The 20140-nt window shown below is 36.6% G+C and overlaps 1 protein-coding gene across 25 annotated transcripts in view; it reads left to right on the top strand.

The window, feature by feature from the left end:
* Window positions 1-19264, top strand: part of dlg1a (discs large MAGUK scaffold protein 1a) — a 110081-nt gene extending 90817 nt beyond the window's left edge. For 9 of the 25 annotated variants that reach the window (XM_057338638.1, XM_057338633.1, XM_057338631.1 and 6 more), the window contains 10 exons: window positions 5997-6111; window positions 8833-9000; window positions 11039-11105; window positions 12637-12736; window positions 14289-14330; window positions 16012-16062; window positions 16160-16518; window positions 16652-16761; window positions 16973-17064; window positions 17655-19264. In XM_057338638.1, the coding sequence (XP_057194621.1) occupies window positions 5997-6111; window positions 8833-9000; window positions 11039-11105; window positions 12637-12736; window positions 14289-14330; window positions 16012-16062; window positions 16160-16518; window positions 16652-16761; window positions 16973-17064; window positions 17655-17761 (1211 nt within the window). In that variant the 3' untranslated portion in view covers window positions 17762-19264. Of the gene's footprint in view, window positions 1-5996; window positions 6112-8832; window positions 9001-11038; window positions 11106-12636; window positions 13034-14288; window positions 14331-16011; window positions 16063-16159; window positions 16519-16651; window positions 16762-16972; window positions 17065-17654 lie in introns of those variants that run through there. The other 16 variants (XM_057338645.1, XM_057338640.1, XM_057338652.1 and 13 more) reach the window with 10 other exon arrangements.
* The last annotated feature ends 876 nt before the right edge of the window (window positions 19265-20140 follow it).

Below are 20140 nucleotides of genomic sequence, written 5' to 3'. Positions count from 1 at the left end.
TGCTTTGATCAGAGGGATTAAACGGTGCTGAGGATCTGCGCCGGGGCTTAAAGACATCTACAGTATGTCTGTTACACAGCTGGGCTATATGCACAGTACTGCTTTTACAGTATTTACTGTAAATGTATCTAACATGTATCAATTTCAACTACCTCTTTTTTCAAAACTTTCGATTAAAGGAATAATTCACCCCAAAATAAACATTTTATCATCATTCTGTAGAACACAACAGAAGATATTTTGAGAAATGTCTCGGTGGCTTTGTGTCCATACAATGGAACTCAATGGAGTCCAGTTGAGCATACAAGGAACTGTTTTGTAACGGTGCTAATATGCTAAAATCGAATATTTTTGGTCATATATGTGTGAACGTGTAATCAGGTAGTGCTTAGATTGCATGTATATACACTAACAGTGCTGAGGTTTTAAAGTGCTCTTGTCAGAATGAGTTAAGCTTTCTTAAATGCCTTACGGAGATGACTAAAGTATTAGTCAATATTATGTATGAACTGAGCGTCCTTTAGCACGTACATTTGCACCGCAGGCTGACTTCGATGATGGACTGAGGCAGATTAACAATGGTTAAATCCCCTCTTGTACTTCGTTGATATTCATGTATGCACAAGATCATGGCTGTCTGACTTTGATATGATGCCGCAGAATTTTTTTTATTTTTTGTGTGTGTTACTTCTAAATGCAGAACTATCGAAGGAAAGTTATTTAGTCTTTTTTCCAGAGTAGTCACAGTGAAAGTGCTGATTTTGTTGCCTTTGGGAGTCAATGCCAAAGTTTGCTTATCGTCACTGTCCTTCCAAAACCTTGGATCTCCAAATTCGCTGTTTTTCAGGAAATGGACCTTTAAATGATTAAATACCGTGTTGTCAAAGTTGGCACGCACTTTTCAATACTTTTTTTGTTAGATATTTGTAAAGCCCAATGTCAAACATAAAGGGTGACTAATAATAATGATTTATGACAAAAAAATACAAATCACAAAATATGGAGATACAAGGTTTCAACAGAGATTGCCAAAGCACAGAAACATACTATTTTTTTTCACACAAATGCATGTTAAAATAAAAAATAAAATAAAAAAACTATTTATGCATATTTGAACAGAAAAAAAACTACTACAATGTTTTACGGCTTGTTTACTTAAACACTATATACTTAACAAAAATTCTTAACAATGTGAATCTGTTCAAATCTGTCAAATTTTTGTTTTATATAGTATATTGTTATATAAAGGAGGGAAAGTCTGGCTAAATCCAGCACACCAAGAGTTTTTCAATGGCCTTCTACCACAATTGAGACTTTTTGAGAATTTAGTGGTAATTTGTGCTTTAATCGTTGGTTAGTGCACATTTTAGAACCAAATAAAAATCATGTATCATGGTCATTTTATTCACCGGTCTGAAAGTAACCCCCGAGGTGTGTAATCTGAGTTCTGCCATAGAGGATTAGTTGCCTTTATCCAGCTTGCAGCCTGAATGTAATTTTATTTGCTACCAACGTTTTCCCTTCTCCGTTTTCAAAGCAGCTTCAATTGAATTAATGTGGTAAATGTTATTGCAGTAAGTGACATACAGCACATTGCTGTTCATTGATTTAGCGCTGTTCCATAATGTAATCTGTAAATATAAAAAGCTCCTACCGGTTATTTATTCAGCTTTCATTCTTGTAAAACGTGACTCAAAACTTATTCTTTTCTTTCTCTGCCTCATTTCCAAGCTTCCTAAAAGACCCATAATTGTTTTGTTGTTTGACACAGAATTGATGACGATAATGTTCTGAATTCTTCAAAATGTAAAATCCCTTCACTGTTCCACAGCAGCACATGCATCATTACTCTCATTATACTCTCCTGCATTCAGAAACCAGTGTAATCTTTAGGGGAACTAGTCTTTTGTTTCCTGTTGTTTGTCGTCATGAAGCAGCGAGCAGTCTCCAATCTTCAGACGACTGCTACTCAGTTTTCGTTATGAAAGACATCATGTTTCAGTAATTTAATTACAGCTACGGCCGGAAGTGATGCAAAGTCTTGCCATAAAATTACAATAAATTGCATTAGCTAATGTCTACACCTACCCCAACCCTAAACCTAACCTTACAATAATAAAAAAAGTAATTAACTGTTTTCAACTGTTTCTTGACCATTTCCATTATTTCTTCATTTTTATCTATTAAGGGAGTATGGGACTACTGTATAGAGAGAATGCATGACAGCAAGAGGATTTTAAAGCAACAACGAGCCATTTTGGTCTATGGTTACCCCATGTGGTTGATAAGCGCAATTGTCTGAAATGTGTGTCGTAAATACTGTCGCAAAGTTTCCCCGTTGTCAGCTCAATACACGTGAATTTGTTTACAAAACTGATGTAACCGGCATACCCAGATACGACATTTTGAAACTATGTCCACCGATCAGGTAAAGTAGCCTGTGTTACCATATGTTCTTCAGATATCATTACAAAGTTTTATGTATTGTTACTCCATAATTTACTACTATGATGACAACAAAGAACGGTAGACCAGTTTTTTTGCGTGCATAAGTTAGTTGTTCTCGTGTATGTACGCTGTTTTCATAGCGAGTTGAGTGTAGTTATTACCCAAAACACAACGCATGGACGTGAATGTGTTTATTAACCTTTAGTAATTTTTTGTTGTTATTTCTTCGGAGGTCACTAAACACACTCGCGACCAGGCGTTTGTGTAATAACTACACTCAACTCGCTATGAAAACAGCACATAGCATATAATTATACATAATGATAACATTAACCTACTCAACGACTGAACTGTTCAACAATTACGTGCATAACTGGTCTGAACTACGGAATCTGCACATTTTTACCACAAAACGTTTATTGTGGTTTGGTAGTCTTCGTTTACATGCATTACACAAATTTGTGACGAGAAACAACATGCTAGCTATTGACACCGGGGCAACAAAATATTATCTCTCAGCTACCTTACGGTTATAAATTGTGAACCGGTGGTGCGCCAATGAACAACCTGAACACATCCTAATAACAAATAAGCTCAAAAGTACAGGAGTGTCAGAAAAATGTACATATAACACTTACAAATCAAGTAGCAGGACCGCTAGGTCGCCATCAGTTTTGCAACCCGTTTCCTCTTTCAACTCACGCCACAGAGTGTAAGCCCGTCCGATATTGATTCGTGATCGGGCTAGTGATCGATCAATCTCTCTCTTTCTTTACTTCGCTTCCTCCGACAAAACCATCTTTGATTTTTTGCACGCTCTTCCATAGTGATGGTTTGGAGACTTGCGTTGAACTAGATGGTCTCGTCTTATTGTTAGATGTTGGCTAACGTCACCCAGGCTATGAGTAAAATGTGACGTATGCCTTAAAGCAGGAGATGGGCGGGGCTTGTGAACCTACCCGCGTACCAAAGTTACAAGTGTGATTTCAGCCGATAGAGGGCTGCTTAGGTAGCAGCGGCAGTAAAATTCGTCCAGTTAAGAATTGTCCCACCACTAAAATAATTTTAGAGGGATTATTTTAAGAAAAACGGCTCGTTGTTGCTTTAATGTTTTTGTTTATGAAATATCCTTGTTGTCTTGCCAGTAGGCTAGGCGTTTCTGCCCTCATTTTTAGGAAAAATCTGTGAATGGAAAAGCTGAAAGCATGATAAAATTAGGCAGACATTGTAATAAACAAACATCTGCAGGGTATTCGAAGAATTTTATGAATGAAGGGAATTCCAGTTTTGCAAAAAAACAGCTTTTTGTATTTTTCTGCAGTTATATACAGTACGTAAAGGTGTAGATTATCTCTTATAACACATTAAAAAGGTCCAGTGTATGAAATTTAGCGGCATCTAGCAGCAAGGTTGTGAATTGCAACCAACGGCTCACTCCCCCCCTCCCACAGGATAAAGATGTCGTCACGTTTCCGCTTCTTTGCCGAAGGTGAGAACATCTTTACGAAACACGCTCTGTAGAGCAGTTTGTCCATTTAGGGCGACTGTAGGAAACAAAGGGGGGACCCACGGCATATGTAGATAGAAATAGCTCATTCTAAGGTAATAAAAACATACGCTTCAATATGTAATAGGTCTTTATACACCTGAGAAGACATTATATTGCATTTCTGCCAAAAAATTACACACCTGGTGTATGCTGTTATATGGATATCTGGGTCATGATTCAATAATAATATTGCAATTCTGTACGTTTAGTGTAAAAAACTAAAATTGTGACTCATTTTTTTCTGACCTGTTCCTTATATTAATAGATGCGTTTACAGTTGTTCAGAGTTCACATTTTGTGAGTTCAAACAAATATTCATGTGAAAAATGTAACAAAAAATATTGATTCTTGCTGAAAGAATATCCAATCAGTTTTGTAAGGTCATTTCTTTCCCCCCTCTCCATACATTTTTACTGATTTTGTGTTTATTTTTTGTGTTTTTGCCTTAATCCTTTCCCTAAATAAATCCTTTGGATTACAGTCATTTTCAGCCACCTGTGCATACAGTCGCAAAATTACAGCAGAACTTCCCTTCACCTCACTTCTCCACAAATATCATCACACACCTCAGTCCTTAGCTCTTAATTCATTTTGTTCATCTCCACCCCCTTTGTTTTGCTAAAACAAGGCACTGTTTTGTGCTGCGCAAGCCTGCATGGGTTAGGTCTGTGACTTCACCAGGGAGGAGAGAGAGAGAGAGAGAGAGAGAGAGTGCAAGCAAGCAAGCGCTGTTTAGTGCATTAGCATCTGTTGTGTTGCTGTGCTGTAGGTGCTCAGATAGAGCTCTGCTAGGAAGCTTCCCACTGCTGAGACGAGCTACACACTCAAACACACACACACGCACACACACTTACACGCGGCGTGAGCAGCTGTGTGTGATTTGGGAGCTGTCCTTCAGCACCACAACATAATTGAACTCCCACATGGAGAAGTAGATGAAGAGAGGGGAAAAGACGTTCGGCAAACACTCATCTTATCTGTAGACTTTTGCACGGCTCTGACGAAAGAGTCTGTAAGTATGCGGATTTACTCTTTTTGACACCAGTTTGTTGTGAGCGTTGATTCTTTGCTGGAGATGGTGTTTGAATTATTCAGTGGAAGGAGGTTAAAGTATTGTTTTACAGTGCTTTTAAATGGTTGGTTTAAAATGTGTTTTATGATTTTTCAAGTGGAGTATTTTTAATAGAGCTGTCTCCTAGTGTTTCATTGAACCTTTTCATACTGTGTGAAGGGAAATTTTTGTTTCACTAATTTCAGCTTGTCGAAAACGGCCTGTTTTGTATTTTTAAAACTATAATGTTAGCATACCACTTGTATCCTATTGCTCGAATGTGTTTCTTACATTCACTTGCTGTTGGTCACCGGGAGAAAGACTAGGAACACAAAGTGGGTTAAACTACTGAATAATTCATGAAGGTTTTCAGTGTTTCAGTGTAGGGTCCTGGGAACGTGTGATGATGACTATATCCATCGTATTGAATTAAACTAACAAATTATGGGTTGCACAGCTGCGCGTATGTTGATGCATCTGCCTGCTCTTTTATGTTTGTGCATTCATGTGTAACTCCCATACCTTGAGGTCTTATACTGTAGCTTCACGTGATCTACAACAAACCTCCCTATAGCATAAAACATAGCATATTTTCATGTATGCATATATGTAACATAATTTAACATAGTGCCTAACGTGTTTTTTTTATTAGATAACATGATAGTGCAGACTAAAAATATATTTTTTGTTCTTTAATAATCATATTTGTTATACTTAATTAAATGTACTGTATATATGTATAGACATTACAAGTATAACAAATGTGTTAATGTGTTTTTTTATTTGGATACATTTCTTGTTTTAAGGTTTCAAATACAGATTTACACACCCGCATCTCTCTTTATCTCTCGATCTGTTTTATCTCTATCAATGTTACAAATCCATCCATCAGCTGTTTATCTCTTCTTAGCAGGAGGTCATATGTGATGTTCTCTTTGTTTCCATCAGAGTACAGTCGATTTGAAGCAAAAATCCATGATCTTCGGGAACAGATGATGAACAGCAGTATTAGTTCCGGCTCCGGCTCATTGCGGACTAGTCAGAAGAGGACCTTGTATGTGAGGTGAGATCCCTCTATTCACAGCCTGTTACATTTCATTCAGCACTGTATGCTTCGATCCCTAATCCTCAGAGCTCAGCACAGGACTGACAATTCTGCAATAAGCACTTTATGCGGTATGCAGTACATCAAGTTGAATGTTTTTATAGGTCTGATTAACTGGATATTTTTAGAATCTTTGTTGCTGTAGAGCATTTACTGTACAAACCCCATTCGAGGTGCTTTCTTTAGAAAGTGATTTGTAATTGAAGAGTTTATTTGCAAAAACATGTTTTTTATTATTGTTTTTATCGTGTTAGTTAGCTGTTTCTAACCCAACTGTTGTTTGATTGATATTACCTGGATTGCACAATAAAAAATATGATTTTTGACATTTTTCGCAAATGAACTTTTCAATAATGATTTCAAAGCGATTCAGGTGATTTTGGATGCTTTCAGGCAAATTGAGGCACTGACAGTCATATCAATGTGAAAAAGTGTCCCAATTCACTCTACCTTTATATGCATTCTGTATGCCTTACAATTGCAGTACACATGTATTAGAAAAGATTTTTATTACAAAATTATATCAACATTTTTTTTTTAGTTTGATGAAATGTTGAAATAAATATTAAATTAATAAGGTTTACGTTTTTGGTACTGTACAGTATGTCTCTCTTTTGTTTTAATAACAGTTTGCTCTCAAAAATAAAGTATTTGTCCCTTTCATATTTATGGGAAAAAACATTTATTACACACACACACACGTCCCTTAAACCTTAAGTTCATAGAAATCTTTTTGCATTATTCGATTTTCAAAAAATATCATTCTGTACACTTTATAAGCTTTTTTGCCTGTGGGGACCTCAATTTTGGTCCCCACGGTGACACGAGTCCCCATGAGTTGGTGTGTCTTCAGGTTTAGGTCCCCACCGGGATATAAATACAAGGCCACACACACACAAATATATATGTATATAATGCACACTTGTACAGTATAATACATGTGTTCATACACATAAGTACTATACTGTATACACATGTCCATAATAGTCTGTAATATTTTCAGCTGCTGATTGCATCATATGATCAAGTCAGTTTTTGAAGTTGCTCTCAACAGAATATTTAATAAGTGAGATTTTGCCATGTTTTTTCATTGTCAATCTTTTTACCTTCTAAGAATCTTTTGCTGAATCGTACCTCACATTTGGCTTTTGTTTGTGTTTTATTCTCTAGCGCTTAGGTTGCTTAAAACAAGCCTGTTGTCTTTTAACCAGAATAGCTTTGACATTTTTAGGCTTGTAAAGCCTCAGGGCTCTGGATTCTCTACACAAGCAGTACTCATAGATTTTCAAGCTGATATAATTTTTCAGCCGTGTGATCTGCATTAACCCATAATATGCTGCCAGCTGCGAGCTATGTATATCAAAATATCGCATATCAAATGATCGACATGCAAACATGGATATTATAACATGTCATTGATGCTTACAATTTCAGAGGTGTGAAGTCATCTTTGGCTCATATTCACATTCAGCAACCTGTTTTATGAACAAATACTCCATGAACTCATTTGCATAATGTGTGCACTGTGCAAAAGTTCTTCATGTGCTTTTGAGGGTACAGAGACTTTGCTCTCTGTGTGTTCCTTAAAGCCATATAAACTCCTCAGACACCCTGACCTCATCCTGAAAGAGTTTTATTATTGACGAGAAAACAGAGATAAGCTAGTCAAGAGCTCGTGAGGCTAGTTACTTCAGCTCCAGTTCTCTTAAAAACACATGCACAGAACAGCAGTGGCCTACTTAACTGCTCACGGAATCTGTCTGTAGGCAAATCAGTCTTAGCACACTGCAATCGTGCGATGAAAAAATGAACTTTGTTATTGCGGAATGGTTTCAGCATCTTTTTGGTTGCTTAAAATTCATAGAAGCTCAAGTGTGTACAGACTGGAGGGTACTCTCACATGTGATTTACAGGGAACATATTCCAGACTTTCACTGCATTTGATTTCAAAACGGAATTGCTTGTGTCAGAAATGGTTTATGTTCCCCCTAAAGACCTTTTGAATTAGGTGCTACTGTACCTTTAAGAAGTCTGCATGGAAAGCAACCTTTAGTATGAGTGTCTAATAAACTTGTGCTGGCGCTTAAACATGGTATTAATATATCCAACTTGGTGGACATCCATTGTAAGGATCATTTGTAGTGTCACATTTGTAGTGTCATATATGACCATTAAAAGCCAAACATACAGTGTAACTGGACTATAAAAGCCTTGTTTTAAGCAAAGCAACCATCCGATTTAAAAATGGGGGAAAGCCCAGACATTTACAGACAGAACATATGTAGTATAGTGGTAAATTTACTGTGCTGTATTTTTTATGCATTATTAACATCGACGCAGGCTATCAAATGACGTATGCAGTTATAAAAGCAGAGATCCTCAATCAAATCCAGTCACTAGACAAATTTGCGACACGTGATAACTCTTTCTATGGAATACAAAAGAAGAAATTTTCTTCTTGGAGTTTTTTGTCTCCATGCAATGGAAGTCAATGGGGGCCAGTGTTGTTACCAACATTCTTCAAAATATCTTCTTCTGTGTTCTGCAGAAGAACGAAAGTCATACAGGTTTGGAATGACATTTGGGTGAATTTTGTATTTCTGGCTGACCTATTCATTTTTTCCTTTTTAAAATGAATTCACACTCATTGGTCTGTAATCTCTCGCTTGTTTCCACTAGAGCCCTGTTTGATTATGACATAACAAAGGACTCGGGCCTCCCCAGTCAGGGACTGAACTTCCGTTTTGGCGACATCCTTCATGTCCTGAATGCCTCAGACGAGGAGTGGTGGCAGGCACGGCATGTGACTCCAGATGGCGAGATGGGCGTCATTCCCAGCAAAAAGAGGTAGGCCCCGCCCCTGTGCATTCCAGACATGGTGTACGAACAACTCTACTCTGATTGATGCACTTGTGTGTTTAATGGCACATTACCCACAGCTAATGGTCTTTAAAAGTAGTCTATAGTCTATAAAGTAGAGATGAGCACACTGTAAATTTGACATCATATTTTCTTGTGTTTATAATTCAATTCAATTTAATGGAATCGTTGCAGTAGATTCAATCCTATATGCGATTCTTGATCTTTATCTAAAATGTTATTTGCTTTGTGCAGTAATTTTGTGAAGGTCACGAGTTTACCTGATTTTAATTAGAGCCTGACTCGTACGCCAATGTGTTATGCTGTGTCTCTTCACCAGACTGCACGCCGAATGAAAGTTGATAATTGACTTCTCGCCTCATTCTAAAAATGTGCCTCTCTCTCGTCTCCTCACTTCTGACACTTGTGAACTCGCTAGTCCTGATGCACACGGGGCAGACAGCCTTGTATTCTTAGAAACAAAGTGGAATTCCTGTGTGTGAAAGTCTCCGTTGGGAAGCACGCTGTATATAACAGATACAAATGGACTAGTTAGCATTTATTAGCAATATGTTATGATATCCAGTTAATTAATTAGTAAAGTTGACAACTTTAGATCAGCTGTTCTCAAATTATGTGTATGAATTGATCACAAAATCTACATTTACTTGCCCACATTCCATTCCAGATGTATATGACTTACTTTCTTCAGGTGTACACAGTTTTTTTATAAATCTTGTTGGCTTTACCTATTTTGTGTATAGTTGTCATAATAAATTCAGTCATGAGTAGAATCTACAGTATTTGAAGTTATGGACACAACACATATTTTTATTAGTCCTTGTTTCAATTTTGTGAAAATTGATTCAAAAAAAGTTTCCTACACATTTATGGTTTTACTTTAGACGACATTTACAAGTACAGTATTAAGCCACTGGAGAAGTTTGGATTACGTTTTTGATGGATGTGTGTGCTTTTATGGATATTAACATTTTGAGACCTATATATGTACATAAAGCGTAGATTTTTTTATTTAAAGAGTACTTGACTAGGGATTTTTAAGGTCCTACTTTGGTTTATGGAGTGTCCAACAACAAGTTTATGTACATAGAAGGTGTAAAACACTATTGTTTTGTTATAATAGGCAGTTATTCTTACCTTACTTCTTGACTGACTCTCAAATGATTCGTTCTGCGATTCATCTGTCTAATCCCCTCCTTTCCGCTAGCCTAGTCTGATGTGATTGGTCAGATGGTCTAGTCTGCTGTGATTGGTCTACCGCGAGCTACAGTGTTTGGGGGAGAAGAGTGAAGTTTTCACCGGCAGTCCTAGCAAAACGTAGGCGGGGACTATATGTAGTGACGTACATCCGCGGCAGTTCGCGAATCGGACTAGGGACGACTCGTTTGCGTGATTCGGAGTCGACTCCCTTTTTTCCAAGCCAATAACTTTGTTATTCATTCACCTTCGGATTTACAACTTGGCAGACTGCTTACTTTCAAACACGGCAACATTACACACCGTCAATTTCATGATCTCATTTTATGTACTCTTAAAAAATATCTGTCCAGCCGAAGAAAGGAAGTAATCTGGGATGGCAGGAGAGAATAAAGTAACAAAGAATTTCCATTTTCTGGTGAACTCATGGGTCCCAGCCAGGTGTGTTCTAAATGGGTCACAGACTAAAAATGAAAAAACTGTGGTTAATATAAATAATGACATGAAAAAAACTATAAAATGTGGCAAAGTCAATACAGCAAAATAAAAAACATTGAAAAGTGAAGTAAATGGGTAAATTGCTTCTTAGTCTTTTGCTGTTGACAGCAGTTCAACTCGACTCGTATTTTTGTGCAAATTCATCTGTCACTTAGTTGAAGTTACTAAAACTAGACAGATGCCAACATGGGCAGGTTGTGTGACATCCCATTGTTGCTCTCTTTATCTTGGCAAAAACAAAGGATTTCTCAAAGTTTTAAACTTGACACACTGGTTTTCTGTTCTTATTCTCTGTCTTTGTATTCTTTAGGGTGGAGAGAAAAGAAAGGGCCAGATTAAAGACGGTCAAATTCAACTCCAAGACACGAGACAAAGCGGTAAGCGTTTGCTGCTTAAATATTTAGCGTGTCTGGCTTGACAGAAATAAACTTTCAAAGCCGACGCAGCAGCGGTTTATAAGTTAATGAATTTTAAATGAGGCTTTTGTATATAAATGTCCTTGTGAGAAAAGTTATGATCCCAAACACAGCCATAACTTTTCTCATTTGACAGAACAGAAAACATTATGAATAAGCCTTGTAGCCTAATTTAAAGCGTTGTTATATGATGCTAGTTTTAGATGAAAAGTGCTAACAAGATTTTGTTGCACCTTCCACTGGTGTGACAATTCAAAAGCCAAAACTGTTCTCGCATAGGACAGCTAACAGCTGGCAAGAACTGTAAGCTCTCAAGTGTTTATAATTGAAACAGATGCCTTTTTTATGAATAATGATTAAAGTTTCTGTGTGTGAAATGAATTATATATATTTTTACTCATGTGTAGTGTACTAATACTGTATGTCCACAAGACTCTCCTATGAGAGGTTCTTACTTTAATAGCATGTGACAATGACTCTTTATCCTGTGCTGCAGAGTTCTGTATAGCAAACATCTCTTTTCCCAGATCGATACGCCTTTTTTGACTCTCCTAGAATTTTTTGTAGCATTCACTAATGCAGCATGAGTTCATATACACTTATATGTGTACACAGATTTATACTATACGCTTGCCATTGATGTCAATCTGCTCGCCACCTGCATGATGCCGCACAATTTGCTTTCATCATTTCTTTAGAAATGACTAACTTTCATTAGCAAACTCACTTTGGAATGTCTGAATGTCCTTGAGTTTGTCCAGAATGCTGTCTTGTATGTGTTGACCTTGGTTGTGGGATCTCTCATGTTGTGTTAAAGGAACAGTTCACCCAAAAACGAATATTCGGTCATCATTTACTCATCCTCGAGTTGTTCCAAATCTTTATAAATGTCTTTGTTGTGATGAACACAGAGAAAGATATTTGGAAGAATGCTTGTAACTAAACAGTTCTTGGCCACCATTGGCTACTACTATAGTATGATTTAATAGAAGATATTTTGAAGAATGTGGGAAAGCAAACAGTTCTGGGGCACTTTTGACTACCATTGTCCTTTTTCCTACTATGGTAATCAATGGTGGCCAAGTACTGTTTGGCCACAAGCATTCTTCCAAATATCTTTCTCTGTGTTCATCACAACAAAGAATGTATACAGATTTGGAACAACTCGAGGATATGTAAATGATGACAGAATTTTTATATTTGGGTGAACTGTCCCGTGATTTTCGGTAATTCCTCCTAACTTCCACTGTGTCTGTTGCCATTTCCAACCCATGATCTAGCTTCACACCATTGTAGAAGTTGTTTTTTTTATTTTTTTGTGTGGCAATTTCAGCATTTTTTCATGGGTAGGTGATGGGCATAGAATCAGTACCATGGGCATCTGTTAAGTTGGGCATTTGTTCATACTGGAACTACACACCCAATACCATTCCATCTGTTCTTCACTGTTTTTGTTCTCCCTACCTCCTCCAACCCCCATCCCCCTTCTCAGCAGTCGCTCAATGACAAGCGTAAAAAGAACCTCTTTTCGCGAAAATTCACTTTCCACAAGAGCAAGGAGGCCAGCGAGCAGGAAACGAGCGATTTGGACCGTAAGTACATTAGCCGTGGACACCGAAAGCACTGGGCAGTACAGGACAGGGTAGAGTCACACACCCCGACACACCGCTGGACAAACTCCTGCTTGTGCAACAACCTTAAACACATTTTCTTGTAGGTGAGATGACGTACAGTATGGACATCATCTGAGCTTGTTGCAAGGCAGGGAGTTTGTTCATCGGTAAAACCAGATATGTTGTTCCAGTAATCATTGTTATTTTTGTGGTTTTCTTCTGTTTTTTGCTGTCTGCTGACTGCTCCACAGGACCTGAGTGACGACAGAGGCTTGAGTAAGTCAACAAAGACTACAGCAGACCTGTCCCGCTCTGACAACCCCCTAGCAGTTATCAATCAGTCTTTGGTTTCTTACTGTATGTGTTTCACCTGGAGCCTGTGTTTGGTCTGGATGGATACGAAACCCCTAAAAACTGTGCGACAAGATGCAAATTATTGCTCATACTTAGTGTTAGGGATTTAATTAATCTTTTGAACTCCTAACACTAAGTATTACGTGTTAAACTTCAGCATGTACTATAACCATTGGCCTATATTAAGAGGAACGCTATGCTAATGTATAGGACTTAAAGTGATAGTTCACCCAAAAATGAAAATTCTGTCATCATTTACTCACCCTCTTGTCATTTCAAACTTGTTTCACTTAATTTATTCTGCAGAACACAAAAGAAGATATTTTGAAGAATGTTTTTGACAGAACCACGGTGGTACCCATTGACTTGCATTGGTTTTGTGTCCATGCAATAGAAATGAACGGGTACCGCTGTTGTTCGGTTACTTGTGTGTTCTGCAGAGGAATGAAAGTCATACAGGTTTGAAATGACAAGAAGGTGAGGTTAATGATCACAGAATTTTCATTTTTGGTTGAACGATCACTTTAAATATCAAAAAGAGGTGGTTTCTTTTGACTTGGGCTAGTAAGCAACTATCTAGAAACCCTGAACCCTGTCCTGCATATCATCGCCCTGGCATCTACCCACAATCCCCTTACATTGCAGCAGCCAGCTTGGCACTGGCTACTTGTTTTCCTCAAAAGGTGTAAAATGTAGTCACTGCTATGATTCTGCGATGGGAAGAGAGGTCATGTTGAATAAACTGAATGGATTCATCCAGAAATGATGTTAGTAAAGTTAGTGACAATGACAAGTTACTTAAATTCAGCATACCATACACGGTACATATCATACTTTTGCATGCAAAAAAGAGTGTTTTAAAAATGTGTGACATACTGGGACATTTCACCAGGTGGTGGGGTGAATCCCTCCTTCCATTAAAGTTCCAAGCACCATGCTGTGTTAAGAACAATCTGGAAAACGGTTTGAAATGTTTCATTAAACATGAGAAATCTGAACACACACACATTAAATTGATGTGAGATGCGTTTCAAAGCCTCATGACATGTATCCCACAGTTTCTTAACACTGCCATCTGCTGGTGATGCTCTTAGTGTTGCGTCTGTCATACAGTATTTCTACAGAAGGCCTGTGTGTTTCGTGTGGTGGTGTTTATTTTCCCCTTTTATGTTTTCAGAGCATGTAACTTCTAATGCCAGCGATAGTGAGAGTAGCTACCGTAAGTGTGTGTTCCCTTTTATTTCCTTTCATTATCATCCTCTGCTTTTAGTTCATTCATCTCATGGGTTTAAATGTTAAATTCCATTCCCAAACAAAAGCTTGTGATGTGCACACTTTTGCATTCAATTTTAAAAAAAAGAAGCTAGGATTTTACACAAAATTTGATTTAATAGTTAAAGAAATGTTTAATCGTTGTGTTAATACAGAAGCAGAAAAAATGAATTAAAGGACAGTTCACCCAAAAATGAAAATTCTGTCACTATTTACTCACACTCAAGTTGTTTTAAAACTGTATAAAATACTTTGTTCTGAAAAGAACACAAAAGAAGCTATTTTGAAGACTATGAGAAACTAAATAGTTCTGGGGCACCACTGACTACCATGATAGTTTTTTCCCTACTATGGAAGTCAATAGTGCCCCAGAACTGCTTAGATTTCTTCTAAATATCTCTTTTTGGGTGAAACAACACAATTTTGACTATTTTGGAACAAGTAGGGGGTAAGTTAATGATGACAGAATTTTCATTTTTTGGGTGAACCTTTAACATAAAAAAACGTTACTAAAGCCATGATAATTTGTGTAATTTCCGATAATGAAATTACACAAATCTTTTTCTGAAAAAAATGTAAAACGACAAATAAATAAGTAATAAAGTAAAGAAATAATCTTAGCCATACATCATAGTTCATACAATAGCATAGTTAGTTATTCATAATAGTTTCATATCACTTTTTTTATCTATGCTCCGAGTCCTAGCTGCTTAGTGATCAAGGGTACAACACTTATGGCCTAGAATATTACCTTCAAACAATATTACACAGGCATTCAAACAATCCTGTGTGTTTGGTATTTTTTATAAACCGTGGCCATTCACTTTGAGTGGTCTGAACAAACCTCTTGAACTTTTATCTAATGCTGTTCGCCTCTCAAATCTAACTCATCTGAACACAGCTCTTATACTGTACTATTACAGACTGCTGTTCTCCTCAACATCATGTTTTTCCTGCAGTGACCAAGTCATCCATTTTACTGTAGAGTTGTACAACGAACACCCACAACAGATTTTAAATGCCATGTTGATTATCAATTCTAATTGATGCTTGCCAAATTCATTTGTGAATGCATGTCCAGGTAAATTCTTATAACGGTGGAGTGCATAAATCAGTTCAATATCAGTTGAAGTGATAGTTCACCCCAAAAATGAAAATTCTGTCACCGTGTGCTCAAACAGCGCCGGCACCCATTCACTTCCATTGTATGGACACAAAACCAGTGCAAGTCAATGGGTACCGTCGTGGTTCGGTTACCAACTTTCTTCAAAATATCTTCTTTTGTGTTCTGCGGAAGAAAGTCATACAGGTTTGAAATGACAAGAGTGTGAGTAAATGATGACAGAATTTTCATTTTGGGGTGAACTATACCTTTAATATAAAAGCTGCAGTTTGTCTCTGTGTCGCCATCTTAGTTTACAATGTAAAAATGCAGGTTACTTTACGTTTTTATCTTCGCGTAAGTTGAAGTCAAATGACATCAAACTGACATTGTACCGGATGACTCAAATTCTAAATCATTATTATAAGCTTACCATTGTGAAATGACTCACTTCACCTTTTTAACCTGTTTAACCATATAGTATGTGAGGATGTTGAGCTCATTTCAGTGTTTTTATCTGCACTAGGTGGACTGGAAGAATATGTTCTTTCTTACGAGACTGTCACACAACAGGAAGGTGAGTATGTTTTAAAAACGACAATGTTGTAAATTACATTTATTACTTAATTGTAGTCACAAGACTTTTATTTTATTGTTATTGTTGTGGTTTACAGTGAATTACACCCGTCCAGTCATCATTCTTGGACCAATGAAAGACAGAATCAATGATGATTTGATCTCAGAGTTCCCTGACAAGTTTGGGTCATGCGTTCCCCGTGAGTACCCCTGTTCCCCTAAAAATATTCTTTTTAATGTTTCATTATTGGCATCACCTGAGGTCAATATTGTTCTTTCGCTAGACACGACTAGACCAAAGCGAGACTATGAGGTTGATGGCAGAGACTACCATTTCGTTATATCAAGGGAGCAAATGGAAAAAGACATTCAGGATCATAAGTTCATCGAAGCCGGTCAATATAACAACCATCTCTACGGGACGAGCGTGCAGTCGGTACGAGAGGTGGCAGAAAAGGTAAGCGAGTTCAGCCTTGTTAGGAAGTAATAAAAAACTTATGGCAGTAATAAAACACCACGTTTCTTATGACCTTTCGATTTGCATTATCATTTTTTTTTCACGTGACAATGTATTTTCATTCTTCTTTAAGGGGAAACACTGCATACTGGATGTCTCGGGAAACGCCATCAAGCGGCTTCAGTTAGCACAGCTCTACCCCGTTGCTGTGTTTGTGAAACCAAAATCAATGGAGAATATTTTGTACGTCTTTTTCTGAATTCATAACATGTTTTAAACCGGTAGACCATGTTAGCAAATTTTGTTGCGTGTATAAAAATGCACAAAATGGTTCATTTCTGCTTTTAGCATGGTTATGCTTATCATTTATAATAAAAATGTCATGTCCATTTTTTATATGAATTAAATAATAAATGACTGGCTTTAAAGTGTAGGCTCTCTGTGTTCTCCTCAGAGAGATGAATAAGAGGTTTCTGGAGGAACAAGCCAGAAAGACATATGACAGAGCCTTGAAGCTGGAGCAGGAATTCCTAGAGCACTTCACCGGTGAGTTTAAAGGGATTCTTCACCCAAAAATGAAAATTCTGTCATCATTTACTCCCCTTCGAGTTTTTCCAAATCCGTATAAATTTCTTTGTTCTATAAGATATTTGGAGGAATGCTTATAACAGACAGATTTTGCCCCCCATTGACTGAGGCAAAATTACTTTATCATTTTCTTGTTCTGCTGAACACAAAAGAAGACATTTGAAGAATGTAGGACAGCAAACAGCTCTGGGGCACTTGACTGCCATTGTATTTTGTCCTCCTATGGTAGTCAATGGGGGCAATATCTGTCTATTCATAAGCATTCATCCAAATATCTTTCCCTGTGTTCATCAGACCAAAGAACTTTATACAGATTTGGAACAACTTGAGGGTGAGTAAATGATGACAGAATTTTCAGTATTTTACTTGAACATTCACAAATTTGAGCAAAACTTCCTTCTGTACCTACAGTGAGTGATAGCGTTCCCCTCATTTATCACATGAACCATTTAAATATATGCTTATCACAACTTTCCTTAATCTCTTCTCTTAAGAAGATGTGATGACACTTGCCCTTAAAACAACCCTGTCCTTTTCTTTTCCTTCAGCCATTGTACAAGGAGACACATTGGAAGAGATCTACAACCAGGTTAAACAAATCATCGAGGAGCAGTCTGGACCGTACATTTGGGTACCAGCCAAAGAGAAACTGTGAGATGGCTGGAGACATGATAAACCTTAAACATGTTTTTTTTTCCGTATTTTTTCTTTCTGTGCATTGGCATTCTGATCCTCAAACATTGGAAAGTGTTTTTGGGGTGATGGGCTTGAGTGGAGTCTCATGCCTCTCTGTGAGACTGCTGTCTAGAACTCGCACCCCGATCTCCGCATTCATCCTCCGGCGAGAGGAGATATGCCTGACCTGCGACTTTACTGGACAGATATACGGTACAGATTCCTTAATGTTTAAGGGAGGTGATTTACTGGAAGGATAAACAATGGTAATGCATCATATATGTTTTGGTTTGTTTGTATCAAAGGTTAACGCTTTTAGGTTTCTTGACACTCTGAAAACACGATAGGCGACACTTTGCACGTTTCAGCATTACGAGCATGTTTAGTTTACAAATGTCCTATGTCAGATGGATTTGGGCTACATGAATTACATCCACTATATTAATTTTACTTTTGGTTGGTAAGATTGAGCCCACTCGCTTTACTCGGCAGATCTCACAAGTGCACAAAGAGGACAAAAACATTTGGCACAAAATTCTTTTTTATATTAAATGTCTATTTGTCTTAAAGATCTCTGTACATTTGAATCAAGCTGCATATGAGAGTAGTTTTTAGTAAAGGTTTAAAAGGAACAGCTGACATCTTTTCGTTTCAAATCCAGGGGTTGACACATTCTTACTTAAAGAAACAGCAATGCAAATAAGAGTAAAAATTGTAATGTATATTTAACCTTCAGTATACTGCCTATTTTGTTATAATAAAGTCTATATTGAGCTTTAATTAAACTACACCTATGGGATTTATTTTCTTTATAATGTCAAACGTACATGCATATGTGTGTGTGTGTGTATGTATATTAAAAGAACTATAAATGGATATATATTTTTTGTTTTACTTTAATCACCATTTCGTTTATTGCTTTTGGTTGGGTTTTATGCAAAATACACTGTCACAGGACACTTGAGTTGAATGATGGTATTCAAACGATCTGAAAACTCAAATTGGCAGTTTGTAGTTCTCAGCCCTCTCTCTCTTTCTTATGTATGTGTCATATTTACTTTTTCATGTGACGTGCATGATTTCTACATGCAATAGTCTTTAACACATTCAATATAAGTGAGAAGCACGAGAGAGGGCTTCTGTTTCTGTTTTAACAGAGGTTGTGAACATGTCAGAGTTAGCATGAACTGTAAACGTTAGAGGCTAGATTATCGCCTCCATGTTTGTGAACCTGATAGCTGAAGAGAGTTTTGCTTTGCTGCTCTCTAACTCGAGCCTTTAATTCTCCACCAGGGGGCGCACTTACAGCATCCCTCTTTCCTTCTTATTTTACTTGGAGATGATTGTTTTCTAAAAGATTGCAACTTGTCACCATGGCTTTCTAACACATTTTTTGACTGGATTATGTAAATAATCTGCCCATTTGATTCATTCCATTTGTCAACGAGGAGAACAGCTAATAAACTGTTTTTTTTTTCTCATACCTGTGTTTCTGAATGTACCTTTTTATAGTTAAAAAGTGCTGCTTAAAATATTTAATAAAAATATATAATTATATAAAACTGTATTACACTGCTGGTCAAAAGATCATTGATACAAATGCTTCTTAAAAATGTGATCTTAAAAATCTTTCAAATTGTTTTTTAAACGTGTGAAATAACCTTTGTAGACAAAAATATAATTGTGCTAACATATCAATTTCTTTCATTAGAAAACCACATTTTTAATATAAAAAATAAATATAAAAATTTTTAATAGATTACATGGGTCAAATAGTGAACAAAGCAGCCAATAAATCCAGCATGGAAACTCCAACTTTATTTATATAGCGCTTTTTACAATTTTCATTCACATATTGAATACATATACATTTTCATAGACATATTGACTACAAGCAAAACATTTAAAGTTATACATGTAAATACAAGAAAAAGGTGAAAACACAGAAGACAGACTAGTTATTATAGTTTTGATTCTAGTTTTATTAATATTTTAAATTAGCTTTTATTTTTAGATTTTATGTTAATTTTAGTTCAAGTTTTAGCAATTTTGGTTATGCTTTTGTAATTTTATTATTTTTATTTTTTATGTTGCTATATAATATTAATTCATTTCTATTTTATTTTTATTTTATTTTTTGTTTATTATTATAATTTTAGTGCATTAAACTTTGAGGCAACATTTCAATTTTTCCTTAAATTTTTCCCATAATTTTTAGGTCAATATTTGATTTGATTTCAATGAACAGAAACATTTTCAAAGTTTTAATTTTAGTAAACTAAAATAACCTTGGCCACATACAAAACACTCTAAGCACACAATATGCACATGTACTAACACACACATAGACTCATAGACA

Source organism: Triplophysa rosa, linkage group LG7, assembly GCF_024868665.1.
Source record: "Triplophysa rosa linkage group LG7, Trosa_1v2, whole genome shotgun sequence".
Classification (NCBI taxonomy): domain Eukaryota; kingdom Metazoa; phylum Chordata; class Actinopteri; order Cypriniformes; family Nemacheilidae; genus Triplophysa; species Triplophysa rosa.
This window is presented reverse-complemented; position numbering and strand designations above follow the sequence as displayed.